General features: G+C 36.4%; 1 protein-coding gene across 1 annotated transcript; it reads left to right on the forward strand.

The window, feature by feature from the left end:
* The first annotated feature begins 32 nt into the window (after window positions 1-32).
* Window positions 33-14,179, forward strand: SMC5 (structural maintenance of chromosomes 5). Its single transcript, XM_086634164.1, has 30 exons — window positions 33-426; window positions 518-695; window positions 807-960; window positions 1,828-1,901; window positions 3,207-3,356; window positions 4,301-4,405; window positions 4,478-4,623; window positions 6,331-6,442; window positions 6,900-7,055; window positions 7,270-7,391; window positions 7,475-7,619; window positions 7,705-7,770; window positions 8,663-8,791; window positions 8,880-8,978; window positions 9,165-9,330; window positions 9,411-9,556; window positions 9,641-9,704; window positions 9,812-9,936; window positions 10,103-10,180; window positions 10,348-10,420; window positions 10,790-10,893; window positions 11,756-11,872; window positions 11,958-12,035; window positions 12,378-12,477; window positions 12,567-12,621; window positions 13,052-13,100; window positions 13,186-13,273; window positions 13,385-13,457; window positions 13,675-13,778; window positions 13,910-14,179. Exons 1-30 carry the CDS (start codon window positions 386-388, stop codon window positions 13,969-13,971), a joined length of 3,159 nt encoding a protein of 1,052 aa, XP_086490290.1. The 5' UTR covers window positions 33-385; the 3' UTR covers window positions 13,972-14,179.
* The last annotated feature ends 1,019 nt before the right edge of the window (window positions 14,180-15,198 follow it).

Genomic DNA, 15,198 nt, shown 5'->3' on the forward strand with positions numbered 1-15,198 from the left:
TAAGAGGCGTATCCAACCACTGCACCAAAGGCTGGGGACAGAGTTTTCAGTCAAATCAGACTACCAGGAGTTAGTGGCTCCGGTGGAGCCGGCGCCTATAGTAAAAAAAGTGGGGCGCATATAGAAGCACCCCAATTGAGAGTATTGCCGCCATTTTTTCTCTCTCACTTCTCTCCAAGTTATGTTCAGGGAAAGAAGTCGAGTAACGCTGAGCTTTGGCGCCATCTTTCTCCTTCATCCTCGTTCCAACGAAGTTCTAACCTAGAAATCTCGATCCGCTACTCAACTTCTTCTGTATAATCCTCGAGAAACCCTAAGTTCATTCAGTTAGGTTCTCGCGAAGTAATCTCCGTCACAACAATTTAGGGTTTTTGTTGGGTTTTTCATGGCCGAGCGTTCTGCAAAGAGGGCTAGGCTTACGAAACGGTAAACATGTTCATAAACCCTAATTTCTCTATCCGTTACCTAATGTTCATGTTCGGTGTTCAATCTGTCTGTTTTCTTTTTGTTTTTTCAGTGGCGATGATGATTACTTGCCGGGGAATATTGCTGAAATTGAGCTTCATAACTTCATGACCTTTGATCATCTTAAATGCAAACCTGGTCCTCGTCTCAACATTGTAATCGGACCCAATGGATCAGGAAAGAGTTCTCTGGTCTGTGCCATTGCCCTTGGCCTAGGAGGCGAACCCCAGGTTTTACCACTACATAGATATCTCAGTTTTTTGTTCCAATTTGATTCAAGATGTAGAGTAACAGTGAGAACTATTATGCTAAAAATAATTAGGGTTTATTTTCGTTTTCAGCTTCTTGGTAGAGCTACTAGTATTGGAGCTTTTGTGAAACGTGGGGAGGTAAATGGTTTTATTAAGATTTCGCTGAAAAGTGATCGGCCAGAGGAACATATTTCTATTATGCGGAAGATAAACACAGATAACAAGTCCGAATGGCTTTACAATGGTTTGAAATCTTGTTACTATTGTCTATTTATTTCATTTCCTTCACATACATTGGGTGTATTATGACATTTTCTCATACTGAGAGTGCAACTTTCATATTCTACACTGTTATTGCTTATTACCCTTTTCTTTTGCTTATGAGCTCGCTTATGATCCTATATTGCTAGAGTTTTGTTGCTTAGCCTCAAAGAAACATATGTATATCTTCTGTTAAATATATAATTGTTATTTAGTGCCTATTACTTTATAAGCATCCGACGGCATGCGTGAGCATAATATATAGTTCACCTTTTAACCAATGCCATTTTTTTTTGTACAAACACCGTTACAAAGAAAATTTATGTACAAACACCGTTACAAAGAAAAAAAACTTTGATGACGACTGGGAAAGACAGAAAATTATCAGGACACTAAAGCATCCTGACGTGACCAAGGCAATAGTACAAATTACATTGTTGTTAACATGGCGTTACAGGCAATCGTGAAATGCTATTTACAGCTACCGACTGCCTAATAGTTGCATTATTCCTCGAGGTCTAGATGGCCCATAAGATTACATGATGCAACACTCTACAAAGTGGTCAGCTCCAACGCCATTTTCCTTTATAATTGTTAATCCTTTGATTGAAAAAAGATTGGATGTACTTGAACTCATTCTATCTAATATTATTTATGTGCTTACATTTTGAGCAACTCACAAGGTGCTTGTTAATGCATAAGGAAAAGAAATTATACGTTGAAAGTTTTGTCATTTGAAAAGTTTAAATTAATATTGAATGGAGAAGGAACCATGCAACCCCTGTAGTAAAGTTTGAGTTAATATTGAATGGAAATGTGTGAAAGTTCATTACATGCTTTTCGATTTCAGACAAAGTAGTGCCAAAAAGAGATGTTCTGGATATTACTAAAAGGTTCAACATTCAAGTCAACAATTTGACTCAAGTAAGTTGGGCTAACTCTGCATATCACATTTCACCACACCCAACCAAAAGTGATAACCTCTTTGTGATTTCTTCTTTATATGTTGTAGGGTAACATTCATGTGAGATTTCTAATATTTGTATAGATTTGATATGCATGTTATTAGAATGGTTTAGTAATAATATTGGAAGTTCAATGTGGTGCAATGTTGTCCCTGGCTCCCTGCAAATTGCGGTGAAAGCCTTTCCTATAAATTTGGTTGAAGTTATTTTATAGCTTTCAAAGACCAAGGAAAAACTATGTATGAGGTATCATTGATGCGTGTGTCATCATGATGAAGTGTTATGTCAAGGTTAACGACGAAGACTACAGAAGGAGAGATAACTCTTGAATGTTCTCTCACTTTAGTCTTTCATGAATAGAGATTGCAGAGTGCGTTAGGAGTTGGTGTGATTTCAAGTTATTGGTGAAGACTAGTAGGTTCATGTTAAATTTTCTAGTACTTCCGCTCAAAACAAAAAGAAATTTCTAATAATTTTTATTTTTACCTCTAGGTAACATGTCATGCCTTACACTGTAGGCAAAACTAATGTAATGTCATACTGGAAATAGGAGTTATAAGAAAGCCAGCAAGGCTGTCGGACGGGTTGAATCCCCGATGGAAGTGGGGTTCAGTGGTCCTTGGCATTGTGCCCACCCTGGTCTCGTATGGCCAGATAAGAGGCACATAATTTACTCCACTGGATTCACCCTGTTGTTAACAAGTCTCAGTAGATATTTGTAGAAAAGAAAAATATTTAACAAGAAGAGAATGTAAATTTTCCAACATCCCCTTTAAGATTGGGGTGTTGAATTCTGAAATCTGAATTGATCAACTTGTAAACTAAATGATAGCTCCCCGTATCATGTACCTTTCTATCTATACTAGCAGGTTTTACTTTTTCCTGAACAAGATGAAATCAATCCCAATATGATTTTTCTATTCATAAATTCTGGGTTGTCAATGTCAATAGTTGACTGGTAAAGATGCACATGCGTTAAGTGATACACATAAAGATGGTGGAGACACTCTCAATACAAACAATTGCACACTTGTCTCTAAATGACATTCGTTATGGTTTTGCTCTTGAATCAAAGTCGACTGTATTTGCACTTGCTTGTCTAGTTTGTAAATGGTATGTGCACTAAAAAATTCTTGCTATTTTCTCAAAGGAAAACTGGTAAGAAAAATTCAAATATATCTTAGTTTTCTTTATCCCACGTCTGTACTCATGTATTCGCGTCGTTGCAGATGAACTCAGTTAAACTGATTTTTGTTCCTTGTAGTTTTTACCACAAGACCGTGTCTGTGAGTTTGCTAAGTTAACTCCCGTAGAACTTCTAGAAGAGACTGAAAAGGCAGTTGGTGATCCTCAACTTCCAGTTCAACATCGCGCTCTTGTTGATAAAAGTTATGAATTGAAGAAGCTTGAAGTTGTGAGTATTAAATTTGTCTGCCACCATGTACAAATTTTATGCATTTCTCTGAGATGACTATGTTTAACCCGATATTTCACTATAGTTTGATTTAATACCCTCAGTAATCAGGTTGTATTTTTATTTCTCTATGCTGGGTTATACAGGGACACCAATTTTTGATTTTTCTCTTTTCCATTTAATTTCATTGCCTTTAGCAGTTCCAGTCGAATTTAATTTGAGTAGTGATGTAACCTAGCTGGAGGAAGCCCCAACGGAAGTTTAAAATTGTTGAAATAACTATCAAATAAATAACATGCACTAACTTTCTCTCTCTAACCTTAACAATGGAAACACAGAAAGATTTGAAACTGCAACATTTTTCCCTCGAGTTCGGTAGGGATTTGCTATTTGTTATAATCTACTTGCCTACTTAGTGTGGCCGACCCTTAAGGGAGTTTTTTTTTGAAACGTTTGAATTAATATTGAAGGAAAAAGAATATACAAGGAAAAACAAAATTAGTGAGGGGGACACAAAAGGAAAATGTTACTTCATGATATCCTCCCAATTGGATAGGAAATCACATGACAAATTCCTGTACTTTCCTAGATTTCTAGACCAATGAAGAGAAGACCAAGGATGTCTTCCAATTCCACCCTAAGACTCTTAGGAGAGTCTTTGAAAATGCCCCCTTAAGGGAGTTCCTCTAGGGTTCGGTTGACAAAATAAATGTGCTTACTATTAATGCTCCTTATCTTTGTATTGGGATATCAATTTGGGTATCTATGGATCTGAAACTCAAAATGTTATTTCAACTATTGTACTGGGTATGTTGCTCTTCATTCATTCATAGCGTTAATTATGCCACACATCTTCGAAGTATATTTTTGGGACATCAGGATCTGGGAATGAAAGATATTCTTTATGGTTCTTATGGGTTTGAAGATGTTTCCATTCTCTATAGGCGGTGAGGCAGAATGGAGATACTTTAAGTCAGTGGAAGGCGCTCAATGCTGAGCAAGAAAGAGATGTAGAACGTGTTCGTCAAAGAGACGAACTATTAACCAAGGTTTGTTAACTTGTTTTTTGATACTTGTTGGTCTCTCGCTGCCGGTTTCCTTATGTCTCTTTTCTTGGACAGGTGGAATCCATGAAAAAAAAGTTACCTTGGCTGAAATATGATCAGAAACAAAGTGATTATATGGATGCAAAAAAGGAGGAGAATGATGCCAAGAAACAACTCGAAGAAGCCGCTAAGGTTTTAAATGATCTCAAAGGGCCCATAGAGTACGTTCCCTTGATTATATCCATACAACATCTTCGCTTGTTCTAAGTTGTTGTTTACTTCATACTTACTCTCCTATACCATCATAAAGCAAACAGATTAGTACTTGCTTCCTTAAAATCGGAAGGATAGTACTCCAAACACCATTGGAGTCCTGATTTCTTGAGTTGAAACCAAGGAAAAGACTTTGAGAACCCTTTGCTAGAAAATGCCTTTACTATTACTTGATTTCAGAAAGATGTAGACTGACTTACAAGTTACAACCTAGAAAGCTTCCCTACTTATAGCATTCGAGAAACAACCCTTCCACTTCTCTAGACAGCAACTAGACACCTCTCAACATTACCTAGACACTTCATTAATATTTAGAATTTAATATTCTTTGATTAATTAGAATATTGACTTGACTGTCCAGACCCTAGAGAATTTCTACCATATTCTAGAATCATCTGCATCACTTAAAGTATTCATTCTGTGGATTTTGCACTTCACAGGATTTCCAGTCTCCAGTAGTGAACCAAAGCTCCTAATAGAGTAATTCTCTAAGAGCTTAGCGGGGTAACTGGCTAATTGCCCCATAGATGAACTTATTGTTGTTTGGGGCAACCTTTATTTAGGTGGCTTGAATTGGCAAGCAAACCATGATACCGGAAGTCATTGGGATTTTGTCCAAGATCCAATGACTTCAACCTCTATGAAGTTTATACTAACCATAGCTAGAAGAAAGTAATGCATCAATCGATGAATTTATATTTAAACAACCGGTTAAATGCACAACTTAAATAAGCATGACTTATCACCATCTTGGTCTCAGTCACCTAAAGTAGTCCGTGGTTTGAATCAAAATGATTTCGGTAGACTCCGTACTTCATGTTAAGCGCAGTATTAAATTACAAACCATTAAAGCATCTTCACACCTACTCGGCAATGTAAATGAACATGGACCAGCATATCAAAATGTCGAAGTGAACTGATTGGTGGAAACAAATGATCTATATTAGCTTGTACATTAAGGTTTTCCTTTACCACGAATGTTATCCAGAGAAAGTTCCCCCCCTCCTCCCCCCCCCCCCCCCCCCCCCCCCCCCCCCCCAAAAAAAAAAAAAAAACTGAAGAACTACCTAATATTTATACTAAGGGCACCTTGTACTGATAACTCCACGTTAAAACCCCCAAAACCTACTAAAACTTAAGACTGGAAAAGTCACTCTAAGAATTTGATTTGAACAAAAGAATCGAGTGAAGACTTCCTAAAATATTCCCCAACAACTATTTTTTCTTGAAAAGTCCCTAACAATTATTGTGAGAATTGATGGACGTAATAAATACTAATCTTAATTTAAAGGGCAACTAATAAAATACAATACTTTAGAAATTATAAACACAAATAACATTATTATTTCATGAAGTCAATTTACATTATACATACTCTAGGGAGTATTGGAGGATCTTCAAATACTTCCCAAAAATGTGATCAGTAATTAGTAATCTTTTTTCTGATGGTGTCAAAACATAAATAATTTAGAATCCTTCCATTAGGTCAGGCTCATTACCAAAGAACTAAAACTTGAAAAGTATCCTTGCTCGTACACAGGCACAAGCCAAAAGTGAAAACTGACGCTTACTGCCGAGAATATATTCATCTTGTTTTGCCTATACTATTGTTTTCCATATTGAGCTTTGTTTCTAACAAATAATTAGTGCTTTAGAAAGCAAAAGAAAGCGAGAGCAACACAAGAAGCAGCTTGTAAGAAAGTAACCAGTCTCATAGCTAACAATTTTACGAAACGTATGGAAATGCTTGAGAAAGAAAGTCACCTGGTAAGTTCGAACATACTACATGTATTTTTTTCCCTTTTGAATGTCTTTAGATTTTTTTAGACAAATGTCTTAAGAATTTCTGCACATGCCATTGCTTGGGAGATTTGTAAGGATAGAAACAGAATTGGATTTGGTGATAAGGGATGTGATACCAAAGATACCATCCTAAACACATACAGAGTTACAGACCACTATCTCCCATTGGAGCAAGCAACTCACTTGCGCCAAAAACCTGTCGTTCTTGGGCTTTAGCGTTAGCTGGGAGGCCACGTTTCCAACATTGTAATTTTTTATGCTTTTGTGCAGGCTTAGTTTGCAAAATCAGGGTCCACCTTTGCAGGACCCTGATCTCTTGTAATTTTTTCCCCATCAATTCAATTAAATTGTTCCGATTTTTTTCCCTGCTGTCACGATGCGACTTTCCACCTTTTTTCTTATATATTCTGAACACTTATAGGGGGTTCAAGTACGGGGTAAGTACGAAGAAATGGAGGAGTTGAAAAGGCAGGAAGAATCTCGTCAAAAAAGGATCTTAAAGGCTAAAGAAGAACTGGCAGCTGCTGAGTTAGAATTTTCTAATTTACCTATTTATGAACACCCCAAAGATGAATTAGTGAGCTATAACATTTTCTTATATTTCAATTGTTACTATTGTTATCGCAACTTAATTCTTAATTTTTGATTCATAAGATTTGGTTGCTCTTGCCCATGCATAAAAAACTCTTCTCCTAATAGGAAAGTTTACGTGTTTGAATACTGGAGATAAATTTTTGATTCATAAGATTTGGTTGCCTTGCCCATGCATAAAACAACTCTTCTGTTAATAGGAAAGTTTACGTGTTCGAATACTGGAGATAGAAGATTCTACACGTCAAAAGAGATCCCACAAGTCCGAAAAGGAAAGTTTTCTAAATCAGAAGAAAAGAACACTGAGAGAGTGTTTAGACAGGTTAAACTGTTATTTCCTATGTTAATAAGAACTAAATTGTTGTGTATCTTATATTCTTATTTACCAGTTCTCGGCCCTTGCAGGTTGAAGGACATGGAGAATGCCAATAATAAACTTCTACAAGCATTGCGTGAGTCAGGAGCAGATAAAATATTTGACGCTTATCGCTGGGTAAACGAAAATAGGCATGAGTTCAGAAAGGAGGTCTATGGCCCTGTCCTCCTAGAGGTACTTCTATTGAGATCTTGATCGTCCTTTTTTCCCTGAATCAATTGGTTCTTACTTCTTGTACAATTGTCTTCAACCATTTCAGGTTACTGTTCCAAACAAAGAGCATGCATCCTTCTTGGAAAGCCAAGTTGCTAATTATATCTGGAAGGTATAATCCCAGGCTACATTTTCTTGTTTGGCTCTGACAGTGAGATAAAACCTATTTACATTGATATGTATTCAAGTGACAGTATCTGATGCATGTACAATGTGTTGGACAGAGTCCGTTGCAAAAGTCAAAACTGGGACACAATCTTAATATTTTAGCATCTTAGTTCTTAGGTCCTTTGAGCTTATTTACAGTTTTTATTTTTGACTGGACATTGTTAAATACAGAAAAGGCATTGACCTGAAGCGAAAGTTATCATCTCCACACTATTGTGTGCAAGTACCCATAATATGTGCATACGAAATCTCATATTTTTATGTGAAAGTACCAATTCTCATGACTCATGAGTACCAGACACAATCATTAAGACGGAGTGTCCATGTGCATACAAAAATCCCTAGTCCCATAACATCCAAGTCAAAAGAAGCCATGGGCTGCAAACAGAATTGATCAAATACTGGAACCAAAACTGAAAAGAAAACAAAGAAACAATATTTTTGACAGTTTAGATACTGCATGCTTAAGGAGATGGTGAAAATAAACGGAAATGGTTTATCAGATAAGTAATTTTTAAACTTCGGAGCATGATGGAGTGCGTAACTTAGATACACTTCACAACCTAATTGAGGCATTTTGAGTTAGGATCCCACCCCAAGACATACTCAAGGAAAAGAGGAAAGAAAAGGATAAGATTTTTCTCTAACATTCTTTTGTTCCTGTTCTTCACCATGATGTATCTTGGGCCTCTGTCAATTCGAAAGAAAGAAAATTTAGAAATGGAGCTTCATTTCAATTGCTCGGAGCAACTAGCACTTTGGGCCAGTACTATCTCAATTGTAGCTCACTACAAATTTATAGGTTTGCTAACGATTGTATTTTTTGTCGATCTTAGTCCTTCATAACCCAGGATGGTCACGATAGGGATTTCTTGGTTAGAGGCCTGAAGCAATTTGATATTCCAGTTTTGAATTATACAGGAGATAGAAGAAATGACACAGTACCATTTGAACTTTCGGAGGAGGTATTCATCTTTTCAGTTTCCGTAATTTGTGTAGCATTTCGACTTATCCGTAGGTATTTCTCTTAATTCTACTCATTGTTTCCTGCAGATGCGTAGGCTGGGCATCTATTCCAGACTTGACCAAGTTTTTGATGCACCTGGTGCTGTTAAGGACGTTTTGATTAGTCAATCTGGATTGGGATTTTCTGTAACTATGCTTACACTTTTGATTCTTCCTTTTTGAGTTAGTTTTGTGGACGCATTGAATATTTTGGCTGTTTAGTAATTTTAGAAGATTGAGCACACGGTGCCATGTTAGTTGGTGTTTAGAAATTCCGTAACATGTTCTTGGTTTGTAATGTATTTACTATTAAAATTTTAATATCTTCTACAGTATATTGGGTCACGGGAAACTGATAAGAAGGCCGATATGGTGCCCCAGCTGGATATTTCTGATCTTTGGACTCCAGATAATCACTATCGGTGGACCACCTCTAGATATGGTGGTCATGTTTCAGCAAGCGTTGAAGCGGTGTTTCGTTCAAAGCTATTTTTGTGTAGTAAGTTTCTGAAAGCTTTTCGTTGCAATATAACATATTCTAAAAACTGTACGTGAGCCTTTATTTTCCTGTTTTGTTAGGTGTCGATACGGGTGCTATCGAAAAGCTCAGAGCTCATAGAGAAGAGCTGGAAGATACCGTTGCTAGTCTCGAGGGAAGCTTGAAATCTTTTCAGACTGAGCAAAGACATTTGGAGGATGAAGCCGCTAAACTTCATAGACAGCGGGTATTATGAATAAAATACTAACTTATTGGTGCTATCTATTGGTGATACTAGTATGTTACCCATTTTATGCATTTATTACTGTAGGAGGAGATGATTAACTCTATACAGCTAGAGAAGAAAAAACGACGCGACATGGAAAATCGTACAAGTAAGTCTCTGTAGTTTGATGCTATGGTTGTTTAATAGTTCCTAGTAATTGGATATAAACTCTCAAGTTCATGTTATTTTTCTTCATTTTCTCTGGATTGCTTGTAGATTTACGGAGAACGAAATTAGAATCTATTCTTAAAGAGGATGACTTGGATACAAACATGAAAAGGCTGACGGATCAAGTCACCAAGTTGAATATGCAGCGGTTTCAGCTTGCAATTGAAATAAAGGTAACAGCATTCCTGGGAATAAGATGACTTCTCTAGGTTATGATTAATTGATTACTAAATTCCGAAAGCATGACAACATGACGTGATACGTTATCGGGATATGTCTGGGTTCCCCACTTAAGCACTGTTTCTTTGTTCAATTGCCAATTTTCTTTTATCCTTGTAGAAAATGCTCGTCGAGGCAGTATCTTTTAAATGGAGCTTTGCTGAAAAGCACATGGCGTCCATTGAACTCGAAGCAGAGGTACTTATTAAGCTTTAATTGCAACAATGTTTTAAGAGGAATATTCTATTGTCAGCACTATAAGGCAGACTGGAAATCATTACATCTCAATGGATCAGCTTTTAGAAGGTAATTTGGTACTTCGATGTAACGTCTTCAAATTTTTTCTATCTATTTGGCTTTTCCAGATCATGGAAATGGAACGCAGCATAAAAGAACAAGAGAAAGCCGCTATAAACGCATCTTTGCACTTTGAAACTTGTAAGTGATCCCGTGACATTTGTTTTCCTTCGATTGGTTGCATATCCATAGTTTCCATGTTAGTTTTAGAAAGATGTAGTTTCCATGTTACAATTTGCTACCACACTCTATATTCATTATTTTTTTTCGTCACATTAGTAATAACCAACAAAATAACTGGGGTTCTAGCTGTTCAGAATGATATCAATTCTATTGCTAAATAAAGTACATGATTACCTTAACTTAGGTGGAAGTGATGGAAGGTTTCCTTTTATCTTAAATTATTTTGGCTTCCTTACACATTCACCATTAAGTATATAAAGTTCTGGATTATTGTTAACGTTCTGTTCACATGATTTGGGCCCTTCACAATTTTGCTTTGTGGTGCAGCTAAGAAAGAAACGGAGCATAGAAGAGAACAACTCTCTGCTGCCAAAAGGCATGCAGAATCAATTGCCAGAATCACACCAGAACTAGAACGCGAATTTCTCCAGGTTCTTAGCTTTAATTCCTATAAGAAATTGACTATAAGTGAATATATCTTTAATGGAAAGAATCTACAGCAGTTTCTTATTTGTCCTGTAAAATGTCTGATCAAAGACTATTTTGCCGTGCCCCCTCCAGCCTCTCAGATTTAGCACTGAGTTGCTGTAGTAAATTTTGATGTTCTGTCATTCAAATAAATATATCATATGATTTTTACTGATGTTATATTTATGTGTTGATTTAGTTTACTAATTTATTATACACAATGTATAATATCCTTATTGTTTAAATCAGATGTAATATAACCATATATTGAAGCTCAACCCGCTTGCTCTCTTGACGACTTTGGTGTTGAAACTATTGGCTAGTGATGCTTTTCTCCTGTGTTACTTATATTCATTATCCACCGTGGAGTTGCCACTGTCAAAGTCCCAGTTGCAGTGTAGTTCCACATTTTATGTAGTAACTATTATGTAGCATTACATCTGCTCCCATATTGGGCATATTGTATACCCAATCTCTTGTTAAGTATAGAGGTTATACTTAGGGACTCAAATGCATATACTTTTGGGACTGACTTGATTTTAATGACTAGATAACTTCACCAGGTTGTGCAGTTTCGCAAGTAGGCATATAATTTGATATCAATGTGTTACATTGCCCTTATGTCTTCTGTAGTTAGTTGCTAGCTTAACTGTATACATATGTTTTAGTTGCTAACTGCATACATAAGTTAAAAAAAAAACAAAAACAAATCAATGCAACTGGTGCAACTTCGTCGCATGTATATGATGGGCCAGTTAATCATCTTTCTAGTAAATATTATCTAAGCTTTTATCCTTAATAGATGATTGTTCAAATGTCTTACAGATGCCCACTACGATTGAGGATTTGGAAGCTGCAATTCAAGATAATATTTCTCAAGCAAATTCTATTCTATTCCTGAATCACAATATTCTAGAAGAGTATGAAAGGCGTCGGCGCAAGGTAATTAAAGAACAACAATTCTCTTTTTCTCCCAATCCCCATCCCTACCTGCCTGATCATGTGATGATATCCATTTTATCTACAGATAGAAGAAATGACAATGAAATTGGAAGCAGATCATAATGAACTAAAGAGGTGCTTATCTGAAATAGATAGCTTGAAGGTATTACTCATCAGAACAAGCAGCTGCTTTCATATGTCTGAGATAATTGACGTTTCAGTTGGTTACTTTTTTACTATAGACTCTTTAACTTTTTTCCTTCTTATGAGGCTGATGCAAATTGGGGCGATCCCTTGGCGCCTCAATTGCAGTAAACTCCTAAAAAAGATTAGGCCTAGGAGCTGGCTGCAAGTTTGGGCCTAATACATGGCTTCTAATGCTTTAGAGGCTCTATTTCATAATAGTCCCAACATCTATTTTCAGTAGGCTTTCAAGTTACGTTTACGCATTGAACGCAATTTTGGTCTCTCCGTAGATCCATTTCTGATTCAAGTGCTCTTGTAGGAAAAATGGCTTCCAACACTAAGAAATCTTGTTGCCCAGATAAATGAGACGTTCAGTCGTAACTTTCAGGAGATGGCTGTTGCAGGAGAAGTTTCTTTGGGTAGTTTGCTATAGTCACACATCCATCGAATATTTTATTAAAGAACAGTCGCGCTGATTCTGTTTTATGCTTTTGACAATTTACTGCAGATGAGCATGAGATGGACTTCGATAAATTTGGGATACTTATCAAAGTAAAGTTCAGGTTAGTTATCTTTGAGGAAATTGCTGCTTTCAGGTTAGACGTTATTTCAACAGTTTCAAGGGTAAATTATATACTCATCTCATAGATCAGGGTATCATAAAAAAAAAATATTTATTAACCCAAGCGTTTTCGTCCACCTTTCTGCTCTCCTACTACCCAATGTTGGGGTCATAACTATGATTTGTAGATAGCCCCTTCACTGATACCAGCTCTTACATTTGACCCAAATTTCATGATCTAAGGTTGTACACTCTTCTATCTAAAGGGATCTTTTATGGTGACAGACTGACAAATTTTGTAGATTTATCAGTACACTTCTGTATAACTACAATTTTCTTGATTGTGCTGTCAGTTTTTTTCAACTGCCTTCAAAACTGTACATTTCCAAGTCTAGTCCTTTTTGTCAATGGATTTTATTTTCTTATGTCAGGCAAGCAGGGCAGCTTCAAGTCCTAAGTGCTCATCATCAGTCTGGAGGGGTATTATGAACCGTAACCTTCAAACTTCTATCTTCCATGGACTTTATTGATACTTTAACTGTGCTCTCAAATTTGCATTTTCTAGGAGCGGTCTGTTTCTACTATTCTCTATCTGGTTTCTCTGCAAGACCTTACAAACTGTCCGTTTCGTGTAGTCGATGAGATAAATCAAGGTAAAAGAGGCATCTTAAGTACTAGTTTGTACCCCATTTGCTTTGTAAATTTACTGAAGGTTTACTATTGTGGTACTCATATATATATATCTTGTTGTGAAAACCAATCAGGTATGGACCCTATCAACGAACGAAAGATGTTCCAGCAACTAGTGAGAGCAGCCAGCCAACTCAATACACCGCAGTAAGGACTAAGAATCATGCCTTCTCATAACATCAATAATTTCCTTTATTAATTTTTTTTTCCACGTACATGGTTTCATGTTCTTATGTTGGTGCCAGATAGAGATTAGGGTTTTATGGGGCTAGCTGCAACCATTTACCCTCTACTAAGTACCAAACATATGAGAGGCGAACTTTAATGCAGAGATTTCTGGTTTCCTACCGATCTTTTTGTGCAGGTGTTTCTTGCTTACGCCAAAGTTGCTACCGGAGCTAGAGTACAGTGAGGCGTGTAGCATCTTAAATATCATGAATGGGCCTTGGATTGAGAAGCCTGCAAAAGGTATTATTATTTCCCGTTCAGTCTCAGAATGCCATAATTTTTCGATTTCTTTCTTCACCATTACCTCTCTATTTAGGTCGTTTTATTGGACATTAGTTTTCATTTTCTTTTTTCATCTTTCAAATCTTCAGTATGGAGCGAAGGGGAGCGTTGGGGAAAGGTTATGGGCTTGGTCGAAAGCCGAGAAGGTTGAATAAATTATCTTTCACCAGACATCAATTGGGTAAGCTGATGGTTGATGTAAATTGGGTCTTTTATGGTTTCTTATTTCTTGCTCTATCATCATGGCCATGTGAATCTATCTACTCTTCATTTTGGAAACTGAAACCGTCAAACATATAGTGAACTTAGGGTTAACAGTGTAAAGAACTTATTTATGTGAATTGTAATTTTGTACAAAAGTATGCTGTCAGAAAAATGCTGTTTAGTTAGGCTACTACCATCCTACTGTTACAAATATTTTCCTTTGTTTTCGCCTTACGAGACGATTATTTTTTTGACCTTAGGAGAAGCCTTTTCCTTAGCAAAGAATTTCATAATAACCATTTGATAGGATTTAATTGTGTAAAGGTGAAGTTTTCTAATGATTGTTTGCGCACATGGAGTCATGGACAATTTGATATTCTTCTACCAAGAGGAAACATCTTACAATCTTAGGGTTTCATGTTGTTTCGATGGTGGTTTCTGATTATTCTATCCTTCTGATGTTAGTACATTTTGTTATACTATTACGATTTAATGAACAATTAGAAAAACCGCACTACCCATATTCTCTGGTGGACCGGTGGTTCATGATTTTTCGCCAGTTAACAACTTTAGTCTCCAACTTTATCAAATTGATAGAATGGTCCCAAAACTTACGGTTCCGTCTAGCCTGTGTTGTTTTGTTTGTACGATCTCTTTTACAACTAAATTTTACTATTTACTTGCTTTTCCATATTATCCCATATATTTGCCTTAGAAAAAGCGAGAAGATGAAGATGAAGATGAAAGAGTCAGCAATAATATTAAATGGATGTTTTTACCTTGTTGAGCATATAACGTGCTCTTGCCTTTGTGGTGCCCATATTTGCCTTAGAAAAAGTAGCAAACAAAAGACCCACATCAATCAATTACAAAATGAGTTGGGAGTTATCACACCCATGATATTAGTGGGCTTATGTCCCTTTCCCCACATCTCAGTCCTTGTGTTTAGTTATGACACTGTCAGTTGTACAGTTTTTACTCAAAATCCAGATCAACAAAAATTGGTATAATATATTAATTTTAACTTTAAATAATTAATATTTCCTAAGAAATAGTAAATAAATTTTGATTTTTTGTCAAAATGTCAGAGTCAAAGTCCATTTTTGTTTCAAATCATAATAAACTTCTGGGGTGACAAAACATTTCTCCCAAAGAAAAGATCCGGGTGATATGA

Source organism: Eschscholzia californica, unplaced genomic scaffold (assembly GCF_041429995.1).
Source record: "Eschscholzia californica isolate CP2 unplaced genomic scaffold, dmEscCali1.0.p SCAF_4, whole genome shotgun sequence".
Lineage (NCBI taxonomy): Eukaryota > Viridiplantae > Streptophyta > Magnoliopsida > Ranunculales > Papaveraceae > Eschscholzia > Eschscholzia californica.

Excerpts from the sequence above, each read along its gene's own strand:
- SMC5 (XM_086634164.1), top strand. The coding sequence starts at position 386 with ATGGCCGAGCGTTCTGCAAAGAGGGCTAGGCTTACGAAACG. Across the intron at positions 13,101-13,185 it reads CTCATCATCAGTCTGGAGGG|GAGCGGTCTGTTTCTACTAT; the intron begins GTATTATGAACC and ends TGCATTTTCTAG. Across the intron at positions 13,779-13,909 it reads GATTGAGAAGCCTGCAAAAG|TATGGAGCGAAGGGGAGCGT; the intron begins GTATTATTATTT and ends TCAAATCTTCAG.